This window comes from Scyliorhinus canicula, chromosome 10 (genome assembly GCF_902713615.1).
Source record: "Scyliorhinus canicula chromosome 10, sScyCan1.1, whole genome shotgun sequence".
Lineage (NCBI taxonomy): Eukaryota > Metazoa > Chordata > Chondrichthyes > Carcharhiniformes > Scyliorhinidae > Scyliorhinus > Scyliorhinus canicula.
Window position 1 is genome coordinate 127,571,919 of NC_052155.1, and position 19,266 is coordinate 127,591,184.

The 19,266-nt window shown below is 45.6% G+C and overlaps 1 protein-coding gene across 8 annotated transcripts in view; it reads right to left on the bottom strand.

The window, feature by feature from the left end:
- Positions 1 to 19,266, bottom strand: part of sybu (syntabulin (syntaxin-interacting)) — a 215,032-nt gene that overhangs the window by 103,106 nt on the left and 92,660 nt on the right. For 7 of the 8 annotated variants that reach the window (XM_038809748.1, XM_038809744.1, XM_038809741.1 and 4 more), the window contains exons 2-3: positions 4,512 to 4,559; positions 3,720 to 3,912 (exon numbers count right to left, since the gene is read on the bottom strand). In XM_038809748.1, coding sequence (XP_038665676.1) covers positions 3,720 to 3,912; positions 4,512 to 4,559 — 241 coding nt within the window. Of the gene's footprint in view, positions 1 to 3,719; positions 3,913 to 4,030; positions 4,216 to 4,511; positions 4,560 to 19,266 lie in introns of those variants that run through there. The other variant, XM_038809745.1, reaches the window with a different exon arrangement.

Below are 19,266 nucleotides of genomic sequence, written 5' to 3' on the forward strand. Positions count from 1 at the left end.
CCCCTCCTCACCCACCTCCCACTACAGAGGTATGGGGGGAATTCTGCCCACTCTAAGAGTCCTTCCTGTTTATCTCCTTTGTTCTCATTTCTTATATTTTATTATATTTTTTCTGTGGACCCATAATCAGAGATGTGCCTTTAAGCAGAAGATACAAAGTTGAAACAGCCTGGCTTCCCTTTGGCTGCCGACAGAATCTACCAGTCCTGCCGAGATCAATGGCGTTTTGTATGGCTTGGCCATGATGCCACCAGGGAACCTGCCGCTGGGGTCACCTTCGGTGGGATCGGAAGATCCCTTTGTCGGCAAGTGCTGGAAAATCCCGGCCTAAGATATGACGCCTCTTACCTTTACCTGTGCCACTGTTACATTTATTTGACCAAATTAACACATGTGAATGCCCTCACTAAGTATGCCTGTTCTTCATCAACTCTTCGTGCTGGATGAAGCACATGGACGTCAGTCCGGTTTGTTCCTGTCTAGAGATTAGATTTTCAACCAACGGACACCAAACATTCTGGAAGTTGGCGTCTCTTCAAATAGCAAATGGGAAACGGGGAAAACAGCATTTTTAGGAAAATGGCACAAAAACTTAGGGTGGTTAGATTATTGAAAAAATAGAAGTTTAAAACAAGTGAGAAGGTGAATTAGAGATAAATATGAATGATAATTTTAAAAGTCTGCTTTAACATTTAGTTTATATTTTTGAGGTTATTGCCAGAGTAATGAAGCTACTCATGGTATTTGACAGCTTTATTCAAATATTCCGTGTATATAGCAATGGCATCAGCTTCTCATTGTGGAAGTTGTAAATTTACAAAACAGGCTAACCTATAGAGATAGCCATTCTATGTACCGGCTAAGCAGTTAAATTAGAAGCAGTAGCTTCACTCCTTATCCCAGATGTGTCACAGTCCCAATTTTGGAGGTTTCATCCCCAAATCTGACACCCATCATTTTTTCAGGGAGCACCAGGGGAGAATGAGGAATGACATACTTCACACATCTGTGGCTTACAGAGGCAGAGGCACATTTAAAAGTGTGGCTGCATTCAATCAGAAGCCAGATTTCTGACTTGCCGGCTTTAGGAATTTAAAGAAAAGGGTCTGAACCCACCAAAGAGATCTTCTTTGGAGAGATCAAATATTCTATTGAAAAGGTTCAGGTACTCCTTTGGGATTGTCAACAGTAGTCACAGATGTGTGCAGAAGGTGGATAAGGTCAGTGGAACCGTTAAGCTTCCAAGTCATTTAGGTCCCCTACCCTTTAAAGTTTGAAAGAAAATACAGCCTGCTGTGACTCACTGTTGTAAAGAAACATTGCTCATAATTCCAATAGACACTTGTTGACATAAGCCTGAAGGCACCCATTTTAGGATTATGACTCTTCACTGCTTCCACAAACAAGCATTATTGCATTGCGGGATCTGTAAATTCAGTTTGATTGATAGCTCCAGGCGATTATAACGGAATTTTCTGTTTTTGATGTGGAGCTATCAATATGAAATGAAAATGAAATGAAATGAAAATCGCTTATTGTCACGAGTAGGTTTCAATGAAGTTATTGTCTGTCCGGGAAGGCTGATACGGGAATCGAACCGTGCTGCTGGCCTGCTTGGTAAGCCAGCGATTTAGCCCAGTGAGCTAAATCAGCCCCTGATTTATCAGCCCCTGATTTATGAGCTAAATCAGCCCCTAAATATAAATGTATTTATAGGGAATTAGGTACTTGAAGGGAATTAAAAATATTGCATGGGCTTTAATCAATTCACTTTTTAAAATATATTGAAGTCTGTAATAGGTATTTCAATGAGGCTTCTGGATTTTCTGCTTGGCAAACCCAGCCAACCAGAGTTAGAGTCTAAAATTGGAATGCCATTGTGGCTCACAGTCTCGTTCTCATATTGCAGTTTCCTTGGAGCAGATTTTTCTGCTGCCCATGTTCCAGACTTTGTGAATGCTGAAATGGGTGGGTTGGAGTGAGTTTCAGTTATGAAACGGATTTTTCAGGCTTTAACAAACATCCCGCCCCACCCACCAAGCTCAAACCCATCCCCTCTTAGGCTTAAATTTCCACATTGTGGCTATAGTCTTTGTCCAAGATGATTGATTTTAGTAATAGTCAGTTCCCATAGCTAAAAAAATATGAAAATTTCAAGTCACTGAGAAAAATGATGCTCAGAATCTATCTTCACATCTATCAGATAAATTTCCCAACAGCACACTCTACGTTATTTTTATGGTATAATAGCAACATGGGAACATAGAAAATCAGAGCATGAGTTAGCCAATCGGCCCTTTGAGTCTGCTCTGTTATTCAATTTGATTATGGCTGCTCTTCTATTTCAAAGCCATTTTCCTGCACTATCTCCATATCCCTCCATGTACTATTTAGAAATCGATCAATTTCTGTCTTGAACATACTCATTGGCTCACAACCCTCTGGGGCAGAGAATTCCAAAGATTTACCACCCTCTGATTGAAGAAATTCCTCTTGATCTCAGTTCTAAATAGCCTATCCCTCATTCTGAAATTGGGTCACCTGATTCTAGACCCCCCCAGCCAGGGGAAACATCCTTCCCACATCTACCTTGTCAAGCCTGTAAGAATTATATATATGTTTCACTGACATCATGTATTATTCTTCTAAACTCTGCAGAACATCGGCCCAGTCCCCTCACCGTACCAGCCTCCCCGAACAGGCACCGGAATGTGGCGACTAGAGGCTTTTCACAGTAACTTCATTTGAAGCCTACTTGTGACAATAAGCGATTTTCATTTCATTTCAATCTCTCGTCATAGGACAACCCCAACATCCCAGGAATCAGCCTGATAAACCGTCATTGCACTCCATTAATGGCCAGAATATCCCTCCTCGGCCAATGAAAGCAAAACTGCATACAATATTCCAGGTGCAGTCTCACCCAAGCCTCCACGTGATTACAGCAAGACATCTTGCTGTACTCAAATCCTCTCGCATTAAAAGCCAGCATACCACTTGTTTTTTAAATTGCTTGCTGCGTGTACATGTTAGCTTTCAGTGACTCATGAACAAGAATATCCAAGTCCCTTTGAACATCAATATTCCCCAACCTTGTATCATTTTAAACATACTCTGCATTTCTGTTTTTTAGCTACCAACAGTGGTCAATTTCACATTTTTCCACATTATATTCCATTTACCCACTCATTGAGCCAAAATCTTTATGTTGAAAGGCTGATTTGCTTATTTTTTCCATTCAGGAAACCAGGTCAGCGAGAATGATGGCTGTAAGAGGCAAACAAAAAAAAGTTCGCCAAATCATTTCATAACAGTCCCCGATTAAATGTAGGGTGGATGTCCGCTACATAACACCGTACGGTTAAGGGAGGGGAAAAAAACACTCCATTGTCTCAAGCTGTTGAAACTGGAGTCGTAACCAATAACATTTTGCCTCTGTGGTCCTCCCTCTTTCAGAGCCGTTCCAACATGTCATCTGATATCACTTTATCTTGACCTTGGCAGCGGTCCTGTGGATTGCAAAGGCTGCAGTGCAGCCACAAAGCGCTAACTGGGACAGCCTTTTAAAAAAAAACTCAATCTGTAAACAAGTGACAGGTCAAAATAGGTTCCACACAAACAGACGCTTCGTCATGAACTGGGGCGGAAGAAGAGAGCATGTCTGCTGGGAATATCAATATCGCATGGAAAATTAATACTCATTCGTCAGCACAAGGTACCTGAACAGAAACTGATGCTGCTGACGGTGGTGGATCTCCGCGACCGCCCAGAGCTCAGGTCGTAATCGCGACTCTCCTCCTCGGACAAGGGGGATTCGGATGAGGGCGATCCCTTCTGGATGTGGGGATAAGGGCGGAGAACCAGTCTCGGGATGCGACTGCGTGGACTTCGCTTCTCCCGCACCTTCTGATCCTACCCAACAGAAAACGTGTCGGTTATTGATTTGGATCCTGTATCTAAAGCAAATCACACACACCTACCCCCACCGACCCACCCGCACGAAATAGCAGAGAGAGAGAGAGAACGGTACCTGCTCCATGCCGGCAGGAGGTTTGCAGCTAAAGGGCAGCCAGTTCGGTGTGTCTGCAGCCCTGTCTGCTGCTGTCAGTTTCACTGTCAGACATGGTGATCAGGACGCACTGGCTCGAAGAGCGACACCCACTAGTTTCGCTGCCTGCCGCTTCTGAATACAAATTTCTCTCTCTCTAACTCCCCCATCACAAACCATGGAGACAGCAGAAAACGCTCTCTCATGACCTCACTCATTGCGCAACCCGTTTGCTGCCTAAACCCATCATCTGCCCGCCCCACAAAACAGCACTGAAAGTGCAACCTTCTTACCAGCGCGTTGACGCTAATGTCACTTAGCCAAAAACAACAGGAAAATGCCAGAACCGCCCGTCGCACCCAAGTCGCCTTTTATACAGAGTTTAACTCCAGGTTGCATTTGATCCATTCAAGCATGACCAGCCCCTCCTAAAGCTAAGGGAGGAATGATAAAGCGACATTACCTTATGATATTCATTGAACGGTCCCATCCCGCCTCTTCCTCCTGGAACCTGTCATTTGGGATGAAAAGAGATACATTAGGCGCATGCGTGCTGCTGCTGCAGAGGTGACAGCACACGTGGCACCGCGGCTGGAGTGGGCAGTGAGGGTGTGGGGCAAAGGCTGACCTGGCCTGGCCTGGCTGGGACTCATTCACATCAGGCAGCACTTGTTTACCCTTCAGCACATTTACACATCCAAATCACCCACTTTCGCGCGTCGGTCACGCCCATGAGCCACTCAGATTCATGTTAAACCCATCCACATTCAGGTCCAATGCCCTGGGATTCAGGCACTTTCTATTAAATCCAAGTGGACGGCTTTGCTTTTTTTTCCAAAACAAACTACAATGATTTCGTTTTCGAAAAAAACCCATACATTTGGATATTTTCAGTGTCCCACAGCGAAATGAAATTGTGGAAGAAAGACACAAAATTAAGCAATGTCTCCATCGAGCAACTTGTTACTCATTTTATCGACTTTGTACAGCATCAACATTTTTAGCAGTTAAATATTTCATTGGAATGACCGTTGAAAACAGAACTTACCCCCTCCCCCAAGACAGTACTCAAATCTGAAATAATTTGCCTTGCAGGGAAATATTACTGCTGTCCCCTATCTCTTCCCCATTCAGTGGGGACTTTGGTCAGATGCAGCATCCTGCCTTAGAAGACATGAGTTCAAGCTGCACTCCAAAATGTGCACACATACTCTTCTGGCACTTCAGTACAACGCCAAAGCAGGTGGATTGCAATGTCAGAGGCAGTCTTTCAATGAGAAGCTAACTTGAGACCCAGCTGTCCTCTTAGGCAAAAGATCCCATGGCACTGTTCCACGAAGACCACCAGTCTTCCTGTGGTCTCCTGGTCAATATTTATCTTTAAAACAGTCAAGAACAGATTACCTGAGTATTTAGCTTATTGCTGTTTGTGGGATCTTGTGTGGAAATTGGTTACACATTTTCCGACATTTTGCAACAATGATTACACTAAAAAAAAGGATTAATTGGACGGAAAGCATCGCGAGGGCACTAGAGAAATGGAAGTTTCTGTGATAGTAAATTACTGTACAACATACACATAAAAGAGAACAAAAGATGATGTTAGGTTCAAACAATGTAGACATAGAAAAGTTCCTCACATGTGCTCATTTTACAAGGACTAGGGGACATGTTTTAAGATTTTGGTCTAGAGATCTGGGGCGGGGGTGGAATGTGAGGAAGAACTTTTTAATTCAGTGAGTGTAAATGAGCTGGAACTCTGCCTATAAGAATGACGGAAACGGAGAGAGTTAATGATTTCAGAAGGAAATTGTATGAATATTTCAGGGAATTAAACTTGCTGGGAAATAGAGCGGGGGAATGGGACTGGTTGAATTGGCTACAGAGAGCTGGCATGGATTCAGTGGACAGAATGATGTCCTTCTATACCATAATTACTGAATGGCTCAGGTGTTGTGCACCTCTTTGCTATCCCAGGCTTGGACAGTGGCATATTTAAGCTTGGATCGGGGACGTTTCCATTTTGTCTTGTATTTATCTTTCTCACAAATGATTGTGTTTGCAATGGTGAGCTCATCTTCAGCACAGTTGATGAAGAGGAGACAGTTATTATTCTTTCCTGATGGTGCCCTTCCAGACCATATATATATAGAGAGAGAGAGAAAGAGAGAGAGAGTGAGAGCGATTCTGTTTCTGTGGATATGATGATTCTCTTTTAGTTTCCTCTTCTAGAAAACACATAGAAACATGGAAAATAGAAGCAGGAGGAGGCCATATGGCCTTTTGAGCCTGCTCCACCATTCATTATGATCATGGCTGATCATCAAGTTCAGTGCCCTGATCCTGCCTTCTCCCCATGTCCCTTGATGCTGCAAAAGAGAAGAAAGTGTGTCACTGAGTATGGTGCAATGCGTTTAAGTGTATCAGGCAGCTGGAATTTTGCGTATAGTTCTGGTCACATTACAGGAAGGACGTAATTGCTCTGGAGAAAGAGAACAGATGATATTTACAAGAATCTTACCAGGGCTGGAAAATTGCAGCTATGAGGAGAGATTGGATAGGCTAAGATTCTTTTCCTACTAACAGAGGAGGCAAATTGAGGTGGCCTAGATAGGGTAGGCAGGAAAGTCTATTTAGTCATAGAGTCATTAAGTTTTACAAGCATAGAAAGAGGTACCGAGGCCCATCATATCTCTGCCGGCCATGAAGCACCTATCTATTCTAATTCCATTTCCAGTACTTGGTCTGCAGTCTTGTGTACTATGGTGTTTCAAGTGCTTATCTAAACGATTCCTAAATGTTGTCAGGGTTCCCACCTCTACCTCCCTTTCAGGCAGTGCATTCCAGATTCTCATCACCTCCTGGGTGAAAAAGTTTTCAGAGAGTCTTCGATGGCTGTGTGCCCAGAACCCATGCCTGCAGAAAATAATTAATTGGTTTCATTGGTAGAATCAAGTGTGGGGGCATAAGCACCCATAAACTAGTTTCCCGTAGCTGAGGGGTCAATTACCAGGGGGCATAGATTGAAGGTGACTGTTAGAAGAATTAGAGGGGATGAGGGAAATGTTTCCACTGAGAGGATGGCGTGCACCCAGAATTCACTGTCTAAGCTGGTTGAGGCTGAAATGCTCCATTCATACAAAAGGGACCTGGATCGCATAAGTGCTGGAACCTACAAGGTGCTGTTGCTCATTCTGGTGAGTGTGCTTTACACTCAATTTGGCTCTGTTTCATTCCTTAGCTCTAGAGTCGCCAGGTATCGTTAAGATACCGCCACAAGTTTCAAGATCAAGTTCAGACCAATAACTCCATACACCAGTTAGTAAGTTCAAACAAGACACGTTTATTATAATATAGTTATCTACTAATTATGCATATAAAACTACAAGACTAGGCTAATCCTTCCACTAACAGGCCAAATACTTATCTGGATAAGGGAACTGCCGGATCAGGGAACAACGGCCTCTAGCTTTGTCCTGGATCTGCAGGCTTCCAGTCGGTGTGGACTAAAGGAGTCAGAAGTGTATATTCTCGTAGCGTGCGTTGTGTGACACGTACTTGATGGCGGCTGCTGGCCAGGCCTCTCCTCTCCGTGGTCAAGTTCGAAAGCTGCTACAAAGGTATTCTTGTTGGGAGGGCCGGCTGAGAGAGAGCTGGGGTCGGGGTCTCTGTCTTATACCTCTCTCAGGGTCTCGCGCCCACCTGGGCGGACCCTCTATACACTCGCAATCGATTAGGTCTCTTCCCAATCGATTGATTTGAATTTCCCCAATAACGGGGCAGTCCCTCGATCACTGGGCGGTTCTTGGGGCTTATTGTTTTGGACTTCTCTTGGCGCCGAGAAGTCTGGCCTTCTATTCACTGTAGCGGTTTGAGTTAGCTTGTTTCCATTGTACCTGGGAATCACCAGGTATCGCCTCATTAGTATGCTAACTTGTTTTCTTTCACAGTGCTGTCTGGTTTCTGCAGCAGTCAGAATACACAAGTGCTTTTGCAAGCTGCTTGCTTTTGCAACATGTCCATTTTCCCTGCATTCTTTGTAATCTTCCATTTTGTGTTGGGCAGTGGCCATCCCAGGTGGCTACACCCCCTCCTTGTGATCCTCATGAGAAATCATGAAGGATCACCCAAGTTCCGTGTCTTTGTGTTCCCTGACCTCAGCGACTCCGATGGCCTCTACAGTTTTCTCAATTATGGCACAAGTTTTTTTAATCTAACAGTCTCTGGTTGGCGCTATGTCAAAGGGGACATGCATTACTAGGGAACCTCTAACTATCCTTTGTAAACTACACTCCCTTACACATTTAAACATTCTAACTTCCTATCCTTAAAACACTATCATCATTACATTCCATTTCTGGCTCGGCAGTCGAGCTCAGAACATCACAATACGTCAGAAAAGGTCTTTATTTACAACAGCAACTCAAAAATTAAATCATTCATTACACATCAAGGGGTTGGGGGGACTGGTGGAAGCAGAAAATAGGGGATTGTACTCTGTATATGGTCGAGGCGCGAGAGCGGGAGGCTCTCCTTCTCCATTTCCTTAATCTAAGTGTCTGTACTACGATGCAGAGAACTGCTATCGCCAAAAGTGATTCTACAACATATGATAGGGAGTACCAATTCATAAATTTGGTGCGCCAGGTCGGGTCATCGCTGTTCGTTACTGGGCTTTGAGTAGTCGGTGTCGGGGAAACATTAACGGCTGGGGTGGGGTAAAGGGATTTCCGGTCGTGCGCAAATGTACAAAAGCGAGGAAGAAAAATACAATGGCTGTCATCTTTCTTCTCTCTTCTCTTCCTTCTGTTTTCTTTCTTGTTGATCTTGCTCTGATCCTGCTTTGGTCCCTCCTTCGAACGTCCGAAAGCTAGGGGATCAAGCATAGTATCTGTCAATGATCCGTTTAATACCTTTAATGCTAGTGTATCTGTCCTCTTATTCCAATTGTCCCTTAAATGAATGGCCAAGTCACTCCCTGTGACTCCCCTCATTTTTTTTTTTCGAAAGCGAATTTAGGACCAGACATACACTTAACAACTGTGCCACTGCGAGCCGTCTCGCAGGTTTTGCGATTTACCATCCCAATGTTCCTGGATGTAAATAGCAGAAGGAGTGGCAGCCGAAGGGCTACCTCAAACAAAACAAATGAAACCAAACTTTAGAAATAAGATATCCGAATGAGTTGAGTATGGGCCGCGACGGGTAAGATTTGGATGAAATCCCCGGGTAGGGCGTGCTGTGCTGTACCCAAGCTTAGCTGACCAGAGGGGGGTCCTCAGACAGGGTGGGTCCACAATGCCGTTTCTCCACTGCCTGAGCAACCTGGAACGAACGGGCATGAATGTGGTCATCGTGGATTTGCAGCCTCTATTCCCAGAATAGAGGGGCACCAAAAAAAGGGGGAGCCAAGATGCTCCTAGTGGGGTGAAGGGTGAAGCCTTCAGCTAGGCTCCAGGCATTGCAGCTGAGTCAAGTTCTCAGAGATACCTGCGGACAAACTAACGTGCATGTGAGGTGGTCACAAGCTTTTCAGCTGAAAGTCGTGTGGCCAATCTCCAAAAACAAACATTAACAAACAAACAAACATCACCAAACATTCTTGCAGGTTCCATTTGAAAGGACACCGTTTATCTCTGAAGCGGTTCCTCTTTTTACATCATCTGGACACCTCAATTCTCTTCATTCTCTGCGAACAGGGTCGCAAAGGGGTTGCTGTGTCGGGAGTCAGACTCAGAGTCATCCTCTTCTCCCGGATCCCATACCCTTGTATGGATCAGGCATGCAATCATAGCGTTATGTGACCGGGGGTCACTCTCATCATTTCGGACAAGTCTACAAGAATTGTCCCTGTGCCAAATCGTGGGGTCTAAATTTGTACGAACATTGTCGGGGTTGTCATAGTTGGGCGGTGGGGCTGGGTGTGGGTCTGGTATTTTAATGTAAGTGATCTCCAAATCACTGTCGTCGGGGTCGTAGTTGGTGTGTGTGGGGTCTGTTGTATCAGGGCATCCATTGATGCGTTCGCCATCTAAAACAGTGGATGAACCATCCAAATAAATCTTCAAGGGGGCACACCTGTCTGTGTTCTGGGGGCTTTGAGTTGAACTGCCTATCTTCCTGGGGGGCGTCTTTGCAATGAAGGGTCCTGTGTTGTGGAGGGGGGTTGCTATTTCGCAATCATGGGGTTGTCCTGGGTATTGGAGGTTGTCTGCTAAAAATGTGTGTGTCCTGGTCCCTTTAACTGTTATGTCCCGTCCCTGTAACAGAAGTGTCCACCTAGCTGCTCTTATCTGGCTCACTGAACCGTCCTTCAGTCGTCCGTCTAAAAGTAACTGTGTGGGGGTGTGTTCGGTCAGAATGGTGATGGGGTTGAGTCCGGTAATGTAAGAAAAGTATTGTACTGCCCAGAATACTGCGAGTAGGTGCCTTTCACAGGCTGAAAATCCTTGCTCTACTGGGTCTAACAGTCTGGAGGCGTAAGCCACTGGTCGTAGCTGCTCGTGCCATTCCTGAAGGAGCACGGCCGAGAGGGTCAGATCTGTGCTTGCTACCTCAATTGCATAGGGGGACAGCGGGTCTGGAACTTGTAGTGCAGGTGCTGCGCTAAGGGCTTTCTTTAAATCTTCCACAGCCTCTGTATGCTGCGGAAGCCATTCCCAAGGGGCTCCTTTCTTAAGGAGGTCTGAAAGTGGGGCTGTCTTGGTCGCCAAAACCATCGATATGGTTCCGACAATACCCAACCAGTCCTAAAAACGACCGGAGGGCTGAAACATTTTGGGGAAGGGGCAATTTGACGATCAAGTGAATTCTTTTGAACTCGATCTCGCGTTTGCCGTGCATGATGATTGTACCCAAATACATCACTTTATTCTCCAATAGTTGGGCCTTTCTGGAGTTAACTTTACATCCGATTGACTGTAAGAGTTGTAGGAGTTCAAACAGAAGCGTGATGTGCTCTGCCTTGGTGTGTGTCTGCAGTAATGGGTCGTCCACATATTGTACCAGACATTCGGGTCGGGAAAATTTTGCTAGTCCATTTGCCAGCTGTCGATGGAAAATGGAGGGGGAATTGTGGAATCCTTGTGGGAGCATGTCCATGTGTACTGCTGACCTTTGAAAGTGAAGGAAAATTTGTACTGGCACGCCTTTGCCAATGGGATTGACCAAAAGCCGTTGCTAATGTCGAATACCGTGAAATACTTGGAGTTGAGTCCCCGCTTGAGCATGGTCTCGGGACTTGTTGCTACCGTGGGGGCTACTGCGGGGACAACTTTGTTGAGTTCCCGATAATCAATGGTCAGACGCCATGATCTGTCGGGCTTCCTCACTGGTCAAATAGGGGCATTATTAGTCGAGGCTACTGTCCGTAGTACGCCCTGCTCTAATAAGCTCTCTATCACCTTTCCAATTTCTCCCTCCGCTTCTAGGGGAAATCTATACTGTCTTTGTGGTCACGGGTCAGGTCCTGTAATCTGAACTTGTCCAGTCATTCTGCCGCAGTCGTGCCGGTGACTGGCAAATGCTGTCCTGTGCTTGTTCAAAACTGCCCTAACCTATTTGTCCGTGCTAAGCGTGGTCGGGTAAAAACAATAGTCGCCTACTGTGCTAATCCTATGTTCGTACTCACCTACTGTGAGCGTTGTGGGTGCTCTGTCTGATTTTGCATTCGCCAGATACACTGATTGACTGGGTCGAATGACAGGCTGTGGGCATTCATAAAATCAATGCCCAGTATGTGCTCTGCTGTGGGGCAGATTAACTAAAACAATGGGGTGTCTGGTGGAGATATTCCCTAGCTGAATTGGTACAGGGGCTGTAATGGTTCCTTGCTGCGAGTGTCCTGTAAATCAGCTGAGTGTTATTGTGGCTGTAGTGGGCCACGTGTTTGCCTGTGGTGTAGTGGAGGAATTAGTGGTCGTGCGGGACCCTCCTGTGTCCCAGAGTAATTTTATGGGCTTTCCCCGAATTTTCGCCTTTCCGTCCATATTGGTCTGTCCTGACTGCGTCCCTATACTGTGGATAGGCTTCGCTCTGTTCCTGTTCAGAGTGCCTGTCTGCTGGCCTCTCTGAGATTTCTGCGGGGCGTTGCATTCTCTAGCAAAATGCCCTAACTGTCCGCAGTTAAAACATTCCTGTGACTTCTGTGGGGGGCTGTTCTGTCCCTCATTTACCCATGCGGGGTTTTGGTGCGTTCTTACTGCTTGGATATCTGCTGCAGCCTGAGCTTCTTGGGGTTTCTTAAATGTTGCCTTGCTGTGGACAGATTGCTCCCAAGCACGGGACAATCTTTTCAATACCCATTTTTCATTATGGGCCTCTTCTGAGGGGTCGTAATTGGAGCAGGCTTTCTGTCCTGCATCTGTGGCGTGGGGGATGATGGTGCGGGTCCATTTAACCATGTTTTCCTGGGTCAAATGTGCGCGGTCTAATTCACCGAAAACTGCAGTGAAGTGAATCCACAGCCTTCCTGCGAATGCTGTGGGGTGCTCGGTCCTTTTCTGCGTACACTTGTTTAGGCCTTCGACTGGGTCTCCTCTGTTGTACCCTATCGCATCCAAAATAGCTGTATGCATCTCTTCGAGGGTGCCTCCTCCAACGTTCTGTGAGTCGGGGAGGGCTGCTACTACCGATGAGTCTAAACTCAAAACTGTGAGCTTAACCTGCTCTCGTGCATCAAGGCCGTACATGGTCGCCTGTTGCTTAACTTTTGCAAAGATTTGGTGGGGGTCAGAAGTGGGGAGAAACGGGGTGATTTTCTCACACGCGTCCCTTAGTTGTGTCACGGTTAAGGGGGTGGTGTAAGTGATCTCGGGTGCGCCGTCTGCGGTTGCTTTTCGTTGGGTGGTGACTGGGTTCATTGGTGCTGGTGCTATCTGATCTGTGGGGGGTTGGGGCGCTTTCCTTTCCTGCTGCGCTGCTAGCGCACATGTTCCCTGAACATATCGCTGCGCTGTCTCACTTAACTCCTGCCAATCTGGGGCATTCTCTTCTTCTAATTGTGTTCCAAATGTTTCTTGGAAGCCATTCTGCACAGAAAGCAGAGATTGCAGCTCCGCAATCTGCTTCCTACATTTTGCATGGTCCACTGTTCTTTGCCTTTGCTCAGTGGTGGCAGCATGGAGTGCCCTTAAAGCTGCCTTTAGGTCGCTACACTGCTTTTTCAGTGTCTCTACCTGTTTTTCTGATTCTTCTCTTATCAAGACTGCACGCTGCACATCTTGATAGGCTTTTTCGTACTGTACCTGGGAGCTGCTCAGATGGGCTAGACAAGACTGGTGTGTCCTCTTGGCATCATCCACCTCTCTATCCTTATCTGCCAACTTTTCCCTTAATTCTGAATTCTCTCTCTCGATGTCCCTGACATCCACTTTGCTCATTCTATTCCTCTCCTCTAACTTTGCTCGGAGCGTCCTGACGACCTCCTCTGTGCCTCGCAATTGTGCCAAGCAGGACACAATTGCCATCGGCTTACGTGCGTTACTTAAACTTTTCTTATGAATTTCAGAAAGGTTCTCCCATCAAGTATGCCCTATACTCCCGGGACCTGTCTCCTCATTCAAACAAAATTCACTCCAAAGTGGCCATCCTTTCCCTTTGAGGTACTTCCTGAGTTCCAGCTCCCAAACGGAACACTGACCTACTCTGCTGCTGTTGGTCGCTGCGACCACGAACTGCTCTGGGTTCATGAGGCGTTCGATTGCCTGCATGGCCATCTCTTTCTCTCTTGTGCTCTCTTAAATTTGGAACGAGGGATAATAAGGCAGTGCTATAAAATATGGGTACGGCTTTCACTATTTTCCGAATTATAAACTCCCGACAGTTTGGCGCAGCAAAAATTTCTCGGTTTTACCTTATAACCCTGTTAGTTACGCATGCAAAAACACACTTCCGAATTATGAGGATTGATTTGAACTACTTGAACACTTGTGGTTTTTCCTTTCCCAATTGGATTTCAGATTCAAATTTCTGGGTTCTCTCGGAGTGGGGGGGGGGGGGGGGGGGGGGGGGGGGGGGGCACTTCTAGTCGAGTCCCGTCAGAGTCTGCCACTAAATGTTGCTCGTTCTGGGTGAGTGTGCTTTACACTCAATTTGGCTCTGTTTCGTTCCTTAGCTCTCGAGTCGCCAGGTATCGTCAAGATACCGCCACACGTTTCAAGTTCAAGTTCAGACCAATAACTCCATACACCAGTTAGTAAGTTCAAACAAGACACATTTATTATAATAGTTATCTACTAATTATGCATATAAAACTACAAGACTAGGCTAATCCTACCACTAACAGGCCAAATACTTATCTGGATAAGGGAACTGCCGGATCAGGGAACAACGGCCTCTAGCTTTGTCCTGGATCTGCAGGCTTCCAGTCGGTGTGGACTAAAGGGGTCAGGAGTGTCTATTCTCGTAGCGTGCGTTGTGTGACACTTACTTGATGGTGGCTGCTGGCCAGGCCTCTCCTCTCCGTGGTCAAGTTCGAGAGCTGCTACAAAGGTGTTCTTGTTGGGAGGGCCGGCTGAGAGAGAGAGAGCTGGGGTCGGGGTCTCTGTCTTATACCTCTCTCAGGGTCTCGCGCCCACCTGGGCGGACCCTCTATACACTCGCAATCGATTGGGTCTCTTCCCAATCTATTGATTTGAATTTTCCCAATAACGGGGCAGTCCCTCGATCACTGGCCGTTTCTTGGGGCTTATTGTTTTGGACTTCTCTTGGCGCCGAGAAGTCTGGCCTTCTATTCACTGTAGCGGTTTGAGTTAACTTGTTTCCATTGTACCTGGTAATCACCGGGTATCGCCTCATTAGTATGCTAACTTGTTTTCTTTCACAGTGCTGTCTGGTTTCTGCAGCAGTCAGAATACACAAGTGCTTTTGCAAGCTGCTTGCTTTTGCAACATGTCCATTTTCCCTGCATTCTTTGTAATCTTCCATTTTGTGTTGGGCAGTGGCCACCCCAGGTGGCTACAGTGCTGGAAAGTGGAATTAAAATGAACAGCTAGTTGATTATTCTTTTTCTCGTCAGAGCAGACACCATGGGCTGAATGACCTCTGTCAGCAAAGTATTGGTGACATGAAAAGATCAGGGAAATCCAAGAAGTTAGAATATTTTCTGCTGGTTATATATTTTAGGGGATGGTTTAGCACAGTGGGCTATAAAGTTGGCTTGTAATGCCGAGCAAAGCCAGCAGCGCAGGTTCAATTCTCGTACTCCTCGAACAGGTGCCGGAATGTGGCGACCAGGGGCTTTCACAGTAACTTCATTGAATCTGACAATAAGCGATTATTATTATTTTTAAAACAGCGGGGAAATTTAAATTAATTGAGGCAGGGACAATGTGGCTGTGTTTTTCTTTTAATTTAGAATGTCCAATTATTTTTTTTCCAATTAAGGGGCAATTTAGCGTGACCAATCCACCTAACCTGCACATCTTTGGGTTGTGGGGGTGAAACCCACGCAGACATGGGGAGAACGTGCAAATTCCACACGGACAGTGACCCAGAGCCTGGATTTGAACCTGGGTCCTCAGCGTTGCTGTCCCAGTGCTAACCACTGCGCCACATGCCACCCAATGTGGCTGTGTTAATGGAACTCATGCCTTTGATATGTTGATATATTTATCAACACTGAAACAAATGTTTACCTAAGGCAAGGTGGTAACAATGGAGGACAGAACATGAATGGGTTTACATAAATTGTTCAGGGTTTCGAAGGAAGAAGATACAAGGTGTGAAAGAGAGGAGTGAAGAAGCATTCATAATGTGAGTGTTCTTCGATTTACCCATTAAAAGCTAAAATCAAGAAACAAAGGTAATTAAGCCTGACTTCTAAAGACGTTAGGTCAGAAAATGTAAGATGAAAGGGAAAACTTGGGCGGGATTCTCCGCCGGCGGGATTCTCCGTTTTGCTGGTGCCCGGGGATTTCCCGATGGCGTGGGGCTGCCCCACAATGGGAAACACCATTGACCGGCCGGCATTACGGAGAATCCCGCCACTGGGTCGGGACAGAAATGTGGTGCGGCGGGGCGAAGAATCCATCCCCCTATATTTAAGGAGATGATTAAACCCATGCAAGGGTGCTGTTTTTCAGACTCTGGTCAACAACAGGAATAGCTGTGGAACTCCCAGCAAGCAACGTCTGTGAAGAAAGCCTGTTTTGAAAATCAAGCTGCTTGTTTCACCTCAGAGGCAATCCTAAAGCGATGTTACTGCCTGGTGTGGTAACTGTTACTGGATTTGTACTCGTTTTAAAATCTATAAAACGTTGTGGAATGATTTGGGGAGAGTTAGCTCTGAAGGTAATTAAGTTAAGATTGTTTGCAACTGTTTAAAATTAGTGATACTGTGTAAAGCCATTGTCTTAGTATTATGATCCTGGGCCAGATCCCAGCAATTGCTCGGACACCGGACAGAAACCCCAATATTTTATTTAACACAAGACTGTGAGGAAAGGATACTTTTCTCGAGGAGTGATTTCATGCACAAATCGGGATACATTATATGAAAACAATCTTAGTTACTAATGCAGTATAAATAACTTTAACCTTATAAATACAAATAGTTTTCAATTGCCAGTTAAACAATGATTATCAATACAATTACACAAAATCCCTTAATTGCAATCTTTCCTTCTACTCAAACAATACGCATCTCAAGCCAAAAAGCCACTTTAAAATACAGTTAGCTGACTCAGGAATGCTTTCTGTAAAGAAATGTCTTGGCTAAATCTCTTTGAAAACTAATGTCCTTCAGGAACCAGCTGCAAATTTTTGTCTGCCTCAACCTACTGTTTAAACTGCCTACCCTGTTTCCAGGCAAATCTTTAACTGCTTGGAAAAAAAACACTGGTCTGTCTACAGACAGATCTTTAACTGAACTGCATTGACAGCAGCTGCTTGTCTTCAGTTCACATCCCAATCTAAAACTAAACTCAAACTCCAGGGACTGCCTCAGCCCCTGGCTCCTCCCATTAACTACATCATCCTATTACATTGAATACATTGTCTCTATTAATCCATCCATCAGGGAACCCTCTTAATATAAACAAAAGACCATTCACCCAAACTTTTGCAATGTTTTAATTACACTCCTTGTAGCCACAAAGCCTGGCTGGCTTGCAAACCAGGATTTAAAAAAGACACTACTGAGCAGTTCATAGAATTTACAGTGCAGAAGGAGGCCATTCGGCCCATCGGGTCAGTACCGGCTCTTGGAAAGAGCACCCTACCCAAGGTCAACATCTCCACCCTATCCCCATAACCAAGTAACCCCACCCAACACTAAGGGCAATTTTGGACACTAAGGGCAATTTATGATGGCCAATCCACCTAACCTGCACAGGGGCAGCACGGTAGCATTGTGGACAGCACAATCGCTTCACAACTCCAAGGTCCCAGGTTCAATTCTGGCTTGGGTCACTGTCTGTGCGGAGTCTGCACATCCTCCCCGTGTGTGCGTGGATTTCCTCCGGGTGCTCCGGTTTCCTCCCACAGTCCAAAGATGTGCAGGTTAGGTGGATTGGCCATGATAAATTGCCCTTAGTGTCCAAAATTGCCCTTAGTGTTGGATGGGGTTATTGAAATGAAAAAAAAATGAAAATCGCTTATTGTCACGAGTAGGCTTCAATGAAGATACTGTGAAAAGCCCCTAGTCGCCGCATTCCGGCGCCTGTCCGGGGAGGCTGGTACGGGAATTGAACCGTGCTGCTGGCCTGCTTGGTCTGCTTTAAAAGCCAGCGATTTAGCCTTGTGAGCTAAACCAGCCCCTTATGGGGATAGGGTAGAGGTGTTGACCTTGGGTAGGGTGCTCTTTCCAAGAGCCGGTGCAGACTCGATGGGCCGAATAGCCTCCTTCTGCACTGTAAATTCTATGATCAAATTCTATGATCTTTCGATTGCGGGAGGAAACCGGAGCACCCGGAGGAAACCCACGCACACACGGGGAGGATATGCAGACTCCGCACAGACAGTGACCCAAGCCGGAATCGAACCTGGGACCCTGGAGCTGTGAAGCAATTGTGCTAACCCAGTTATACGCACACTAACCCTGTTTTTTAACTGCACAAACTACATATCATCCAATGTATCTGAAATTCTTATATTCACCACACTTACTTCAGTGCACTTCTAGCTTACTTTTTATTGTTTATTTTATTTCTTAATAAACACTTACTTTATTAAATCACAAATGCCTGGGATATCATTCTCTGAATTTAAAACCTCTCCTTCCAGGATACTAAGTTGTTTCAAGTTTCATTTCCGGAATCAGCGGTATGGTGGTTAGCACTGCAGCATCACAGCACCAGGGTCCCAGGTTCGATTCCCGGCTTGGGTCACTGTCTGTGTGGAGTCTGCATGTTCTCCCCATGTCTGCGTGGGTTTCCTCCGGGTGCTCTGGTTTCCTCCCACAAGTCCCGAAAGACGTGCTGTTAGGTTATTTGGATATTCTGAATTCTCCCTCTGTGTACCCGAACAGGCGCCAGAATGTGGCGACTAGGGAATTTTCACAGTAAGTTCATTGCAGTGTTAATGTAAGCCTACTTGTGACACTAATAAAGATTATTATTGTTATTTGGAGCAAATCGGCATTTACCATCATCCGTGTCCTGAACATCTCTTTCTGCAATGTAACTATTCTATGGTTTCATTACCTTCTATATGGAGTCGGGTTTCATGGAGAGCAGTAACATTGATGTTATATTTTGAAAGTTCCTGAGAAGCTCATTTCAGGGCTTTCATATCCATAACTTTGAATGTACCAACAACTTTGTCATTGTGGGCCACACTGCAAACCACAATCATACTATCCTCAATCTCACCAAGTCCACATAGAAAAGAGTTGGACTCTCACTCAATGTCAACAAGCCAAAAGGAACCCCACTAGTCTTCCTTTCCCTCTCCCGGACAAGTATCTGCATCTCGAGCTATTGTTATTTTTTAGGGAGACTTTAGAAGTCATTGAATACTTCTCATATCTCAGCAATTACCTTTGTTGAATGGTTACCCCCCCCGCCCCCCCCTTAAAGAGATCCTGCACAGAGACAGCTGTGCCAATGCAGCCTTGCACAAAATTGCACAACCAGGTCTTCAACAGCTAAAATCGCCATTAGAGGACAAGAGGTGCTTATGCCCCAATCCACATAAGAGGGCAAAGGCTTTAGGCTAGAGAGTTTTTGTTGTCATCATCTTCTTTAAGACAGTGAGACATGGGTAACCTCTGAGAACTG